General features: G+C 37.8%; 2 protein-coding genes across 6 annotated transcripts in view; one reads left to right on the top strand and one right to left on the bottom strand.

Annotated features, from left to right (window-relative positions):
* The window catches only part of LOC138710276 (zinc finger protein 83-like), a 51,137-nt gene extending 40,380 nt beyond the window's left edge, over positions 1–10,757 (bottom strand). For 2 of the 3 annotated variants that reach the window (XM_069841015.1, XM_069841013.1), the window contains exon 1: positions 10,683–10,757. The gene's annotated coding sequence lies outside the window, so the exon portion shown is untranslated. Of the gene's footprint in view, positions 1–1,667; positions 1,805–10,682 lie in introns of those variants that run through there. The other variant, XM_069841014.1, reaches the window with a different exon arrangement.
* LOC138710278 (zinc finger protein ZFP2-like) overlaps positions 1–14,874 on the top strand; it is a 40,850-nt gene that overhangs the window by 7,336 nt on the left and 18,640 nt on the right. Inside the window, exons 1-2 of one of the 3 annotated variants that reach the window (XM_069841021.1) lie at positions 1,785–1,883; positions 13,061–13,158. In XM_069841021.1, coding sequence (XP_069697122.1) covers positions 13,066–13,158 — 93 coding nt within the window. In that variant the 5' untranslated portion in view covers positions 1,785–1,883; positions 13,061–13,065. Of the gene's footprint in view, positions 1–1,784; positions 1,884–10,666; positions 11,314–13,060; positions 13,159–14,874 lie in introns of those variants that run through there. The other 2 variants (XM_069841019.1, XM_069841020.1) reach the window with 2 other exon arrangements.

Raw genomic sequence — 14,874 nt, 5'->3', positions numbered from 1 at the left:
ACGTTGATGAAGATGGATCAGTGTAACAGGGAATATACTTATACCTATGGTTAACACTGTCCCCAGTGCATGTTCACTTTATTCTGTAGAGTATTTGAAGGACATAATAGGTGATATGGCCCAGATGTAAATTAGATTATTTATTTACCAGCAAAGTGGAATATAAAGCTAAAGTTTAGTGTGGCAATGGTTGTCCTAAACATTTATTTATGGACGTGTAGTGCTTTTGGAACCACTAAAAACAACCGAGAATTAATTGCGTTGTAGGACTATATGAACAGCAAAGTGGAAGCCCATGAGACTATCTTACAACAAGTCACCGTAGCTGTAGAGGAACAAGCGATTACAAGTATTTGGTTTTTCATTAAAGAATTTATTTTTTCAAAATGACATACTGCCCATGTCTCACTTCCAGAGCCGAGAGCTCCCTAGTGCCACACCTCTTAGGTCTACTCGGATCATCAACGTGCGGCACAATAGCATATTACATGTGCTGAAAACATTACCCAGGGATCTTTATTGTTTATAATTAGGGCTAGGATTTTGATGACCTATAAATCAAGAAAAAATGTCCTAAAAACAATGCATTTATGAACTAAAAATCTTTTAAAAATGCCCTCAAAATGTAGTTCCATGTAGTCCACCACAAGGCCACTCTTATCCCGAACTAGAAGGTATAGAGGAGTCTATATTGAAGGGATGGTTGAACTGATCCATTGTGTGGGGGTGTACTACGTTAAAATGACAATATTTGTGTAGAAAAACAATTAAAATAATATACAAAATAATGGGTATTAATTCCAAATATGTAGAGAAAATATCAAAGGAAATAAATAATATTTCACATTAATAATGGGGATTTATGGCCAAAATTAAATGAAAATACCCCAAAAATGACCGAATAAAACAAAAAATGCTCTTATGAGTTGTAAGAGGTAAAAAATGCCATAACAAATATGTTTTAAAACACTCAGTTTATCACATACCAGTAACATATAAATACTAACGCAGTAATGTTTCTGGTTTACTAGAAAAACGATGCAATTCCATCAAAATCCTAGCCCTATTTATAATACTGGAGACTCTAATCGTGATTACCACATTGCTATTATCTCCGATGGTGATTGCCGAAAACATATGTGCAGATTAGACCACTCTTCGTTCAGTCTGGACAACTGCTGAATTACCATAGAGCAGCGGAGTTTCGTGAGCCCTGTATGATTTTAAATTTTATTTTATACCTTTTTCTACTTGGTTATTTAACGACATTGTATCAACTATTAGATTATTTAGCGCCGATGGGATTCATGATAGCGAAATGGTATTTGGCAAGATGAGGCTGAGGATTGGCCATAGATTACCTGATATTCGCCTTACGGTTGGGGAAAAACTCGAAAAAACCCACCCAGATAATCAGCCCAAGCGGGAATGGAACCCTCGCCCGAATGCTACTCTGGATCGTTAGGCAAACGCCTTAGCCAACTGAGCTGCACCGGTGGCTATGTTATACTTAGCGGATGCTATAAAAATATATGTTACGAAAATATGAATCAATAATAACATGAAACCACCGACAATATTAATAATAATAATAATAATAATAATAATAATAATAATAATAATAATAATAATATTAATAATAATAAAGTGCCCTAAACCAGACTCACCTCCCTAAAGCGGACCCTCGGTCTCCTGGATCTGCATTCTCCTGAACTCTAGCAGGACCAAGTGTAAATAGTAGTTTAGGTTTCTGCCACTCTGTAGCGGAGTGCACACATCACCCACTTCATTTGTTGCTTATCTGTCCGCCATTACGTGTTATGACAGTGGAAAAATTTTTACATTGTGCTACATTTTTCGTTATTTCTCCTAGATATTGGCAGGTAAGCCTTTCAACCTATATATATATATATATATATATTCTTAAATGGTAAGGTTTAACCAAATGACCTGGAAATGTACAAAAACTTGTCCAGACATGTTCAAACATTTTTAACAAGAGCCAGAACAGGTCACATTGTCACTCAATTGTATCTACACCGATTTCACATTTCTGATAATCCTACTTGTCTGTGGTGTAATAATCATGATGAAGATCTGGAACTCATTCTTCTATACTGTCCATCCATAAACCACAAATGAAGTAAATTAAAATCATCAGTACCAGTTGCAGAAGACACAGCCCTGCAGTATTTATTGACTACACCCCAACACTGGCTACTAGCAACAGGTATCTATAATGAACACCGATCAAAATACCACTCATTTCTCGTGAAAAACAAAAACTGAATAGACTACAGTGGACTATAGTGGACTTTATGTTGTCAGCAAACAGCTGGATACATTAAGAAGATTGATTAAATGGTAAAGTTTAAGGTTAATGTTTATCATTATACCGTTTCATTTAGATGTTTGGTTAAAAACTTATTGGGTTAACAGAATGCTGGCTATAGTCGCGCAAACCGGACTCCTTTCAGTTGCCTGACCCAGACCTCTCATTTTTTCATTTTTAAAGTCTGCCTGTATTTGTACACACTCTTATTCTGTTGGAATTCTGTTGGAGGTTCCAAAAGGATAATGAGGAAGGTTGATCCGTTCAAAACGACTAAAGCTATTGACTCAGTTCGGAAAAAGGTGGGTTGGAAGAAGGCAGTAAAGTGTTTGATGTTCCGAAAACAACATTTATGAGGTTGTCCAACACTAAATATGGCACAACTGAGGAAGCGCAAAGACAAAAAGAGGCAGACCTACAGTTTTGGGTAAAGATCTTGAAGAAGAGCTGGTTCACTATTGTCTTGCTATGGAAGCTTGTTTTTATGGGCTTACTCGTAATGACTTGAGAAGATTGGCTGTACAATTGGGAGAGAGAAATAACATTCAACATTCTTTCAAAGTCGAAATTGCTGGGAAAAAGTGGATGTCTTTTTATTAAACGCCACAAAAACAGTCTGAAAGAAAGCCTACTGGAACATCCTATAGCAGGGCTCTTGGGTTCAGCAAAGAAAACACAGAGAAATTCTATAAGCTTCTGGAAGATGTTTACAAGGAAGGTACCTGACAGAATTTGCAATGTTGATGAGAGCGGCATTATTGTGGTGCAATCTAACGTATCAAAAGTAATTGGCCTTAAGGGTAAAAACCTGATAGCCGCCTTGACGTCAGGAGAACGTGGGGCCCTTATAATAATTGTTGTTTGTATGAATGCTGGTGGCTCATTCGTGCCCCCTTTAGTAATTTTTCCGAGGAACAATATGAGTAAACAGTTGAAAAAGGGGCTCCACCTGGAACAATATTTGCAGTGCACCCTTCAGGGTGGATCCAAATCAACTCCTTTACTCAGTGGTTTCGACACTTCATCGGGTTTGCCAGTCTGACAAAGGGAAAACCTGTGCTGTTTCTCTTGGATGATCACTTTAGCCACACATATAATGTTGATCTGATCGACTTGACAAAACCAAATCATAATACCACAGTGTCGCTGCCACCTCACTCCACACACAAACTACAACCTTTGGACAAAACTTTCATGGGTCCTCTCAAAGTTTACTACAGCGAGGAAATCAGGCAGTGGTTAAGACACAATGAACGTGCTGTCAGTGATATAATGGACCTGTTTGGCAAAGCCTATATTAGATGTCAAACAGCTCAAATAGCAATGAATGGATTTAAAGTACTGTAATAGTCATATACCCCTTCAACAAGAAGCTGTTCTCAGATATCGAATACATTGAAGAGAGAAACAAAAAAACGAGATTCTTTTTTCTATGAATCTGTGTTAAAGAAACAAACAGCAGGAAATCAGAGCTTTTCAGAGAACAGAGAAGAATGTGATGTGGACGAACCACAAGTTATAGATAGTTAATGGGGTTTAAAAAGGGTGCGTCAGTTACTATGGCTATTTGCGCCCTTATCTAAAATTCTTCATAAACCAAAGACACAAATAATACAATAGAGTTCTAAAAAAACTAAAAAGCCTTGTCACGGTAAAACGGGGTATACAAGTGCAGTATACACAAGGTGATTTGTCAGAAGTCAGAAAAGTGAGCAGTTTTCCGATTGTAGGTAGTATTCAAAACGAATCAATGTAATAATGAAACTAAGGCCATCACAGATAAATTGTATATCACATTTCAAAATAATACAATTTTATAAAATATTCGGCTGTATAGGGTCCGAAATGTCAACTATGTAAAATCAAATATAAAATAACAAATGTAACCTCCGGATGTAAAGGATCCACCATAAGTTATTGTAGAGTTTCACCCAAATCAACCTCGGCAGATCAGGTGTTCCTCTGTCATCAGCTACACTTGAGGATCCTCAGGGTTCCACATCTTCTAAGACAAGCTCGTTTGAGTCACTCCCATTCCAAATATCAAAAAGAGGACCTCGAATAGAGGACGAAAAGCCTGCAGTTCTATGGTCATCACATCTACGACTTATAAAGCCCAATTAGTGGAAGCCAAAAAAAAAAAGCTAAAGAGGCCAAGGAAGCTGAACAGCAAGCATGGAAATGTGCTCAAGGACGCAAAATCAATCGCGGCCGGGAACGTGGTTCATCAGTAGAGCCTTCAGGAAAAGGGAAACGGCTCGTGAAAAAGCGTCTAAATTTTGAGAAAAAATGTGAAAGAATCAAGCACTGAAAATGGAACATCTGAATTGGAACTTCTCTCGGGAGTTTCTCCATCCAAAGATAATGATGCTTGTTGTATGTTTTCTGACAGGAAATTTTCAGAGGATTCTAAGGGGGAACTTTGGGTCATGTGCGTTATGTGCTCGCTGCAGGCCCATGTGGACTGTGCTGGGGCTGAAAAGAACATGTACATCTGCAATTTTTGTCGCTAAACGATTTAATTCTGTTATACATTTTCTATATCTTTTTTTTTTAACTAAAACCTGTAATTGTCATATTATACTTATACTTTTAAACTAGGTTATGTTTTCTCTGATTAATACCCTTTCTAATTTTGTTTAGTGTTATTTCGATTATTTTCATCAGGGGCCCGATTTTGGCAACTATTTTTCAAATCACCAAAGCGTAAAGTTTTTGAAAATAATTTTTATACTAATTTTTAATTCCACAGTATTTTCTAGAAGTAAAATGTAAATGGTGCATAACATTATAATATAAATATTACATGCTTTTAAAACATAATTTTTTACAATTTTCTATTTTTTTTATCAAAAACAAAATGGGGTCCGGTGTTGAGCACTTTCCTCTAATAATAATAATAATAATAATAATAATAATAATAATAATAATAATAATAATAATAATAATAATAATATAATAGTAATAATAATATCCGAATAATATGCGTAATAACGTTATTATTATTATTATTATTATAATTATTATTATTATTAGGTGAATACCAGGTAATTTAGGGCGAATCCCCGGTATCATCTTGCCAAATACCATCTTGCTATCACCAATCTCATCGACGCTACATAACCTCGTAGTTGATACAGCATTGTTAAATAACCAACTTAAAAATTATTATTATTATTATTATTATTATTATTATTATTATTATTATTATTATTATTATTATTATTATTATTGTTATTAAACATCTAAAACGGAAAATAATACTTATCACTTTCATCACTGGATTCTACGCGTATGTGTCCAATAAAAGAAAATACCAAAATAGACAAAATGCAGAAGTAGAAATGAGACTACAACTTTCCGCCATAAATCCAGATTGTAGGCTTAAAAAGCAAACACATTCCTCCCACTGAACAGAATTATTGAGATACCAGCTTTCATTTGTCTGTTAATTATTATGTGCTAATAAAACATTACAAGGGCTCCGCAGTTACACTTTAGGTTAAAAGAGATTTTGTACTGGCTCAATTTATATTTAAATATCTGTCCATTTGCAACAAAGGAAGAAACAAAACAATCATTTACTCCGGATCCGTCAGTAAAAACCAATGAATAATTTGGAAACTGTGATAAAAGTTCACTAAAACGAAGTCTATAAACAAAAGCTGGTGTAAAATTTAAAAAAACTCGGCTCAGACTTACATCAAGCACGGGACGTCGCATGATCCCCGTGGAGTGGTTGTATATTCTAGTGTGAGAACTGCTGGCAGACGGATGTGGAGCTCAGAAAGCAGTTCACGAAACCGCACACTGCTGGACAAAGTCTCCATGGATTTTCAATGTATCATCCGTAAAGAGACATGGTAAAAGGAGTCGTAAGAATTGTGCTCGGCTGTGAGTGGAGCTTAACCGCATATGAGCACAAGACATTATGTCGCCGATACAGTGATGGTTCTCCCACTTCGCAATATAGGCTCTCTATCCAACTCGTTCGGAAAGCCGGTGTAGCAAGTCATATCCCATGATGATGAATAGCGTGTAAGAGACATAACTTCGATTTATTTGCTGAGCCATAAATAAAAAAACCCATAATCCAGCTTTGACCGGATAAGAGCACGATAAAGACGTAAAAGCAATATGCGATCTACACCCCGGTGAAACCCTGACAAAAGGCGTAAAATATTATACGATTTTTGACAACGCCTCCTCAAGTCACGTGTATGCGCCTCCCACGTTAATCTGTAATCAAAGATACGGCCCAAAAGTCTCTCAGTCTTTGTATATTGCAACTCCACTCCGTTAGGACGCAGTTCAGAATGTCGATGCAGTCCACGATGGTTATAGAAGTGGATACAGTCCGTTTTTAGAGTGAAGAATTTAAAGCCATTGCGAACAGCCCATTTTGATAGCACCAGTTGCAACTGTCGACTGATGGATGGCAGCTATCAGGGCCCTGTAATATAAACTCAAGTCATCAACGTACAAAAGAGAAATACTCGGTCACCCACACAGTGGGCAATTATATTGATCGCAATGCAGAAAAGAAGAACGCTTAATACAGACCCCTGAGGAACGCCGTTTTCTTGGAGATGTTCGTTAGAATGTGTGGTGCCTACTCTAACTCGGAAATACCGCTCCACCATGAACTTAGAAATACACGTTGGTAGACTGCCACAAAGTACCAAATCATGCAGAGTTTGCAAATGCCATACCACTATGTGGTAGGTATCATAAGCCTTTCCTAGATCAAAGAAGACCGCCTTAAGATGTTCCCTCTTGAGGAAAGGATCTCTAATGGCGGTCTCAAGATGAACAAGATGATCTGCGGTGGATCTGTGCTTACGAAAACCACATTGATTATTAGATAATCGGTTTCCCGATTCTAGTATCCACATCAGGCGTTTACTTATCATTATTTCTATAACTTTACATTTGCAGCTGGTGAGAAAATTTGGCCTATAGCTTCCAGGTAAAGAAGGATCCTTTCCCGGTTTCTGGACTGGGATTACAATGCCGGAATAACAAGCAGGTGGAAATACACCCTCGATCCAGATTTTGTTGTACATTAACAGAAGAAAAGATTTCCTAGCTGGCGAAAGATGGCGAAGTATGCGGTTGTGGATGTTGTCAGAGCCAGAAGAGGTGTCAGGGGATGTTTCTAGTGCCGCCTCCAGTTCCTCGGATGTGAATGATGCATTGTAGTCTTCAGTGTTATCAGATTTAAAATTTAGGTTTCGTTTTTTTGTATCATCTTTGATTCTGAGAAATGCGGGGTCGTAAATCCTTGACCTGCTTATTTGTGCAAAAGTGGTAGCAAATATTTCAGCAATTTCTATGGGAATGGTCGTCGTTACTCCATTGTTCAGAAGGCCCGGGATTACAGAACTACGTTTCCCCATTATTCGACGGACTTTGTCCCTTACGATGTTATCTGGGAAAATCTTTTTCAATGAATTGACGTAGTTTGTCCAGGACGTGATCTTATCATCCCACACAGTGCGACGAGCTTTAGCTCAAAGACGTTTAAACTGAACAAAATTTTCTTGGGTCGGATGGCGTTCAAATTGGCGTAAGGTACGCTTGCGGTCTTGGATTGCATCTCTGCAGGCATCCATCCACCAGGGGACAGAGAAGTATTTTGGCCTGCAGGACGACCGGGGGATAGATAATTCCACTGACTTTACAACCACATTTGAGAAATGTTCTACTACGGATGCACACTTTCATCTTCGTTTTCATCGAATGATATGGACTCCGAAAATCCGAGCCAGTCCGCCTTTTTAATAACCCAGTTTGGAAAGCAAGATTCTGCAGGACGTAAAGCAAACATACGCATTCGAATGGGTAGTGGTCACTACCATGTAGGTCGTGAATCACATATCATTCGAAATGCGTGGACAAAAGTGGGCTACAAATGGAGATATCTATTATGGAGTAAGTCCCATAAGCAAAGGAAAAGTGTGTTGCTTCCCCTGAATTCAGAGTAATAAGATTTAGACGGGTGCATACCTCTGCTATTTTATTTCCTCTGTCATCATCGGAATTTGAGCCCCAAGACAAGTGGGGTGCACTGAAATCCCCGACTACCAGAATGGAGCAGATACATGCGACAGAATATGTTGAATTTCATTTACTGTGGAAGGAGTATCTGGGGGCATATACATACAGACTATTGAAAACTGAATGCTAGGAAGAGTTATTGTTGCGGCTGTGCATTGATGAGGAGTGGTAACATTGATGACTGAGGAAAAGATACTTTGGCGAAGTAGGAGGGACAACTTCAGTTAGCACGAATACCGGCAAGGTGATCGTACCAGTGAACGTAGTTTCCCAAGATACTCAGGGAGTTTTCGGGCCGGAGATGTGTCTCCTGAAGACATAAAATAGCAGGGTTCTCATGATTCATCGATTGTTGTAGTTCTGTATATTTGCTGCGTACACTGTTCACATTCCCCTGTACAATATGAGTCATCTCAAAGAGCTAAATCAAGTTGGTGGCTTCACAGGGGATCTTCTCTGCTTATCTTTTCTATGATTTGGTGCCTTTGACTGTGATTGCTTAGCCCTCGACCTTGGCGACTCACTCGCAGATCGTCGCACACCTGATCGTGATCTTGATCGAGGACAGGATCGAGAGCGTGATCTCGACCCGTTACGCGAACAAGGAGTGCGACGTCGCGGGGCGATCTACTAGGCCTTGAATCTTTGTCTGTCGCCACGATAGTGATCTTTTTTTTAACGGAATATCTGATATCAAGAGCATACGTGTCGTCTGACTCAGCAGTCTGAGTGGCAACGTCCACATACGTCTGGATTGAGCTCTCAATACGCTTCCCAGCTATACTAGCAAGAGGTGGCGTTTGCGTGGGTGCATCACTTGCCTGTGTTGCCTTCTGCAATACTGCTGCATAGGACTTTTCCGTCGCCTTTTTTTGTTGATCTAAAATACACTTACGCGCCTCGAAAAACGTAATATTTTCCCGAACTCGGAGCTCTTCAATATCCTTCTCTACCATATATTTCGCGCAGTTTTTAGAATTAGCAGCGTGGTCCCCAGAACAATTCACACAGTGCTCAGCGCCGGCACATGGGTAATCCGCATGGTCAGAACCGCCGCACTTTGCGCATATGATGTTGTTAGTGGAACGTTTTTGCGTACGTCCGAACCGTTGGCACCTAACATAACGTCTTATCAGTGTAGAGTTAAGAAATACTTCTCTGAAAATTTTAAGAAAGTGACTTAGCAAGTTCCTTCCATGGACCCTTGAAATCACAAACCCTAATGACAAGAATGAGTAAGTCAAAATTCGACATTTTTTTTTCTTCTGTTAATGAGACTCATGAATTTTTCCGTTCAGAAACCAATATGAAAGTAGTGAAGAGTAAATTTGCTGCCCTTCGCCCCAAACATGTATATTTGAGTACAAAATTATACTCATAATGTGTACCATTGTAAGTATCATGAGTACTTTATTAAAACAATAAACACATTTCATAAAATCTATATAATTTGAACTGGTAATGGAAATTACGGGAAAACGGCTGAACGGATTTTAATAAATGATCCCTCATTTTGAAGCTTGGAACCCAAAGTTTTTCAGAAAAATAGTAGTTTTCAGTCAAATGTCAATTTTCCTACATCATTTTCCTATTTTCAAAAATCCATTTTTCGTCAGTTTGAGAACAAATTAATTGCAATCAGAATAAAACAAAACACACACTACAATAAACAATAGACTATTACACGAAGGCCATGACCTACAGGATTGCTGACATAGAGTTCAGATGGCTCAGATTCTTTCACATCATAATGCCAATATATCGATCTTCATTTGTGTAATTTTTTGATAGTGTATAAAAAATAATTTACAGGTCTGACTCTCTAGTCTGTAGTTTTCCGAGTGCAGCTGTGTATTGGATTTTAAGAACTACAAAATTTAAGAATGTTTGATGACATTATTACCATTAAAAATGAAATATTATTATAGTTAATGCAACACATAATGATATACTGATGATATGAAAGTGAAACCTTTTGGGGTTTTAAATAAGTAGACGCAGAGAAAGAATATTTTTATATTAGATCTTCATTTCTATAATTTACTGAGTAACGGATACATATATATATATATATATATATATATATATATATATATATATATATATATATATATATATATATAAACAAACTTAAGTAAGGTAACAATACTGTTATTAAAAATGAAATACTTTTATAGTTATTAATCAAGTAGTGTGGGTCTTTTTCATATATTTAAAGGCAGTGTGATATAGATATTTATATGTCTGATTCTCTAATTAGGCATTTTGTAGAAGAATAAATATTAATTACCGGTACTATATATAGTAACTGTTTTCAGACTTCAGTGTTGATCTTCCCCGATAAAAGCACACTATTAGATGAAAATACTGCATGTCCAGTACTCCAGCAAGTAATATCAAGGTCGCCGTGACTGCTTATCCCTAGAACGAGTGTCTCCTTTCAACCAAAACCAAGACTGTCTTGTTTAATCTGATGCGTCAATGTGCCCAAGCGGCCAGCAAAAAGAAGGAATAAGTCATAGGGTTGCTACCAGGGGTGGCTTTCGAAGGGGGGCTGCGGAGCTGCAGCACCCCCAGACATTTGTGGCTCTTGTCTCGTCTGATGTTGTGAAATACATTTATTATACAGTCTCTATTTAGCGGCTCGAATTTTTAAAAACATTTCGCTCTTATTGACATGCACGCAATCGTTAGTGAAGTCAGTTCCTCCCCTGGTGCTGCCAGAGCGAAACGAGAGACAATGACGGATTGGTGAAGACACTTCTTTCCCTGGAGCTGCCAGTCTCGTCTCTGATGCTGTGAGCGTTAGTTTTACTCCTCCTCCTGCTGCCCCTCGCCGTGATTCCAAAGTTACCAGGCGCTGCAAAATTTGCAGCAGTTTGTCAGTAGCGCGCAGTTTTAAATACATTTTCTTTAATGTTGTGAGTATAATAAGTGCAACAATGTTTAATTCCGTATAATATTTACAGTCTATTCAGTTCAGTACCTTAACAATTAATTCACGACAAATGTGAAATTACTCGTAAGTGCCCATCAATTGAATCTCATAATGGAAAGAGCCGCTAAATAAAATAGTCGCATATTTTTTGCTAATTTATTCAGTATCCCTGCTTATTTCTCTCGATCCCAAACAGTCTGCATTAGATTAATATGTTTCAAAGACAATTCAATCAGCTCGGGCAACAAGATGGAGTTTTAAAATAAGAACAGTAAATGTTGTTCCTGAGAAGAAGGAGCCATTGCTAGAATGTTTTCAAACCATAATGAAATCTGAAACGAATTTGAATGACATCATATGCATCAGGAATCACACCGACAGCTGAATTGCGGCGAGAAGAGACAGACCAGTAGTGAGTGATTTCATAATCAGAGTGCAGGGTGGATCACAGTAGCAATGCCCAAGAAAATAGAGCCCTTTTGAGAGGGGTACATAACAACCCTTTCCGATGTCAAGTACAGTTACGTGAAAATCGTAGGAGCCTGCAAAAAACGTGGTTTCTTTATTACCAAGAAGAGCAGCTTGTGTGTGCCTAATAAGACTGACAAAGCTCGGATGGGATTAATTACAGAGTGGAAAAAGCAAATCCACCTCCCCGTCACAAGTCGCTGCACTCCACGAGATGATACAATTAATTCCATTCGAGCTTTACCAATCTTATTAAATACGCGGAAGATGCCTTTCATGGAAATAACCAAACCTCATTTATTGCAGGCGTCTTTTATTTTCACTTAACTGTACTTGGCATTGGAAAAGGTCGTAATGTACCCCTCCCAAAAAGGCTCGATTTTCTTGGGAATTTCTGCTGTGAATTGCTGTGGACTCTGACTATGAAATCAATCACTACTGGTCTGTCACCTCGCGCCACAGTTCAGTTGTGTGACTTCTGACGCACATGACGTCATACAAATTCGTTATCAGAGATCAGAAACAACCCTGTACTAGATATTAATGTGAATGTAAACTCTTCGGAGTGAAGGGTCAAATGTCTGAGAAGCTTGCATAACTTTGTCTGCCACGTGACAAAATATTGTAACTAAAAACATTCATGTTTGTGTGCTCTTTATATATTATTATTATTATTATTATTATTATTATTATTATTATTATTATTATTATAATTATTATTATTATTATTATTTAAATTCAGATTCACAACAGACGTTCCTTTCGGGAAAAGAGCACTGTCAAGATCTAGGCGTAGGTGCTTGGACAACTTGAACGAGGACCTATAAATTTGAGAAATTTATTATAATTGGAAAGTTATTTGCCAAGACAGGGGCAGGGATACTAGGCCTATATTGTAATCTTAGCAGCCTAGAGTTGTCATAACTTAGTTATAATAATAATAATAATAATAATAATATATAATAATAATAATAATAATAATAATAATAATAATAATAATAATAATAATAATAAAAACCACGTTAATAGAAGGAATCGAAGAATCCTAAGATAAATCCTGGACTGTATATCTCGTGGCAGATCAGTAATACGACCAGCTAAACAATGGATTGAGTCCGCATCAGGCCACATGGTCTAAAGCCTATTTATTAAATTATTATTATTATTATTATTATCAGCAGTAACATATTCACTGAATGATTTAAATATGCAATAACTGTTAGACCTAAAATAAATTACTTTGAGACTCGAACCTCTTTCAGTCCTGATGGATATGATCAAGATGGAACCCAAGGTGGACCCGTTGGCTGTGCACACAAGAGATAACAATAATACAGAAGAGAAGAAGCTTTTATCGGAGGTAAATTGAAAATCAATATTGTCACTCATGTGCAACTTTATAACTATATACCATAAATCAGAGAAGTATGACTGTGTCTCTCGAATTAAATACAACAGACTTAATCAGAGTAAAGAAAAACAAGTCTAATGTTCCAGAGCTTCTGTTATACATATAACGATATCGTTTAATTTTTATACAGTTTACCAAATGATGACGTCACTTGACAGCAATAATGCCATAACATGGCTGACATAAACAGAATATAACTAAAGAAAACTAACATAAAAATAATTATACACAATTTCATGGTATCGCATTGTAACAGAGTATCCATCAGCTCTTATTTACACCAAACGCACATATACACGAGGGTCACTCCGAAAGTAATGCACAACATTTATTTAAAAATTACATTCTTATTCTACAGCTTTGCTATTTTCACAGAATATAGATACATCCTTTCCACATGACCCCCATCCCTTTCAACAGCCTTACGCCACCTTGAAACGAGAGCCGTATATAGGCTGTCATTCCAAGGTGGCGTAAGGCAGTTGAAAGTTGAAATATTTAAATAAATTAAATTTAAGTAAAAGTCTGGACCAACACAGCTGAGCCATTCTTTAACAGCATGCACGAGGGAGTCGTCATCTTCAAACCTCGTTCTGTGAAGGGGTTCCTTCAGTTTACCAAAGAGATGGTAATCGCATGGTGCCAGATCAGGACTGTGAGGAGGATGTTTCAATGTTGTCCATCCAAGTATTCTCATCTGGTCTGTGGTCTTGTGACTGACATATGGCCGTGCATTGTCGTGCAATAGCAGAATGTCCTGCTTCTCCCGTTGTGGTTGGACGCGACTCAGTCGAGCTTGAAGTTCTTGAGAGTTGCCACATACGCGTCAGAATTAATGGTGGATCCGTATGGTATGATGTCCACAAGCAAGAGTCCTTCTGAATCGAAAAACACAGTACTCGTAGCCATAAGTTTTCCTGCTGAAGGCACAGTCTTCAATTTCTTTTTCTTTGGTGAATTTGCATGATGCCACTCCATTGTGTGCCTCTTTGTTTCCAGTTCAAAAGATGGAGCCATGTTTCATCTCCTGTCACAATTCTTGCAAAGAAAGTCATCTTTACCATTCTCATACTGGTCCAAAAGTTCGCTGCATACTGTTTTTCGGGTTTCTTTGTGGGCTTCTGTCATCCTCGGAACCCATCTAGCACAAAGCTTTTTTAACCCTAACTGTTTCAATATTCTGTACACACTTGCTTCTCTTATTCCAACTTGGAATGACAATTCTTTCACTGTTACGCGTTTGTCATCCACAACCCTGTTAATGCGACACATTGTCAGGACTTCATACAGTACAGGGTCTGTCGCTGTGAGGAGTATCCCGAATATTGGCGTGCCATCTTTCACCAGATAATCTTGCCAGCTGACTAACCGTATCTGCGATCGACAGTTGCATCTCCATATACCTTTTTCAACCTCTTGTGAATGTTTCCCACCTTCTCTTTCTCACAGCACGATAACAGCATGTTGCTTCTGACGCATGTCAAGTGCAGCAGACGTCTTGAAGGAGTGCTATCATGATGCCACTCATGGGAACGACTTAAATTAAATTAGAATACAAGTGGGAAGAATGTATCTATGATCTCCATAAATTGCAAAGGTGTAGAATATAAAATAAATTGAAAAAAATTTTGTGCATTAAATTGAATATTGTCTTCCCCAACAAAT

Source organism: Periplaneta americana, chromosome 12 (genome assembly GCF_040183065.1).
Source record: "Periplaneta americana isolate PAMFEO1 chromosome 12, P.americana_PAMFEO1_priV1, whole genome shotgun sequence".
NCBI classification, from domain to species: domain Eukaryota; kingdom Metazoa; phylum Arthropoda; class Insecta; order Blattodea; family Blattidae; genus Periplaneta; species Periplaneta americana.
This window is presented reverse-complemented; position numbering and strand designations above follow the sequence as displayed.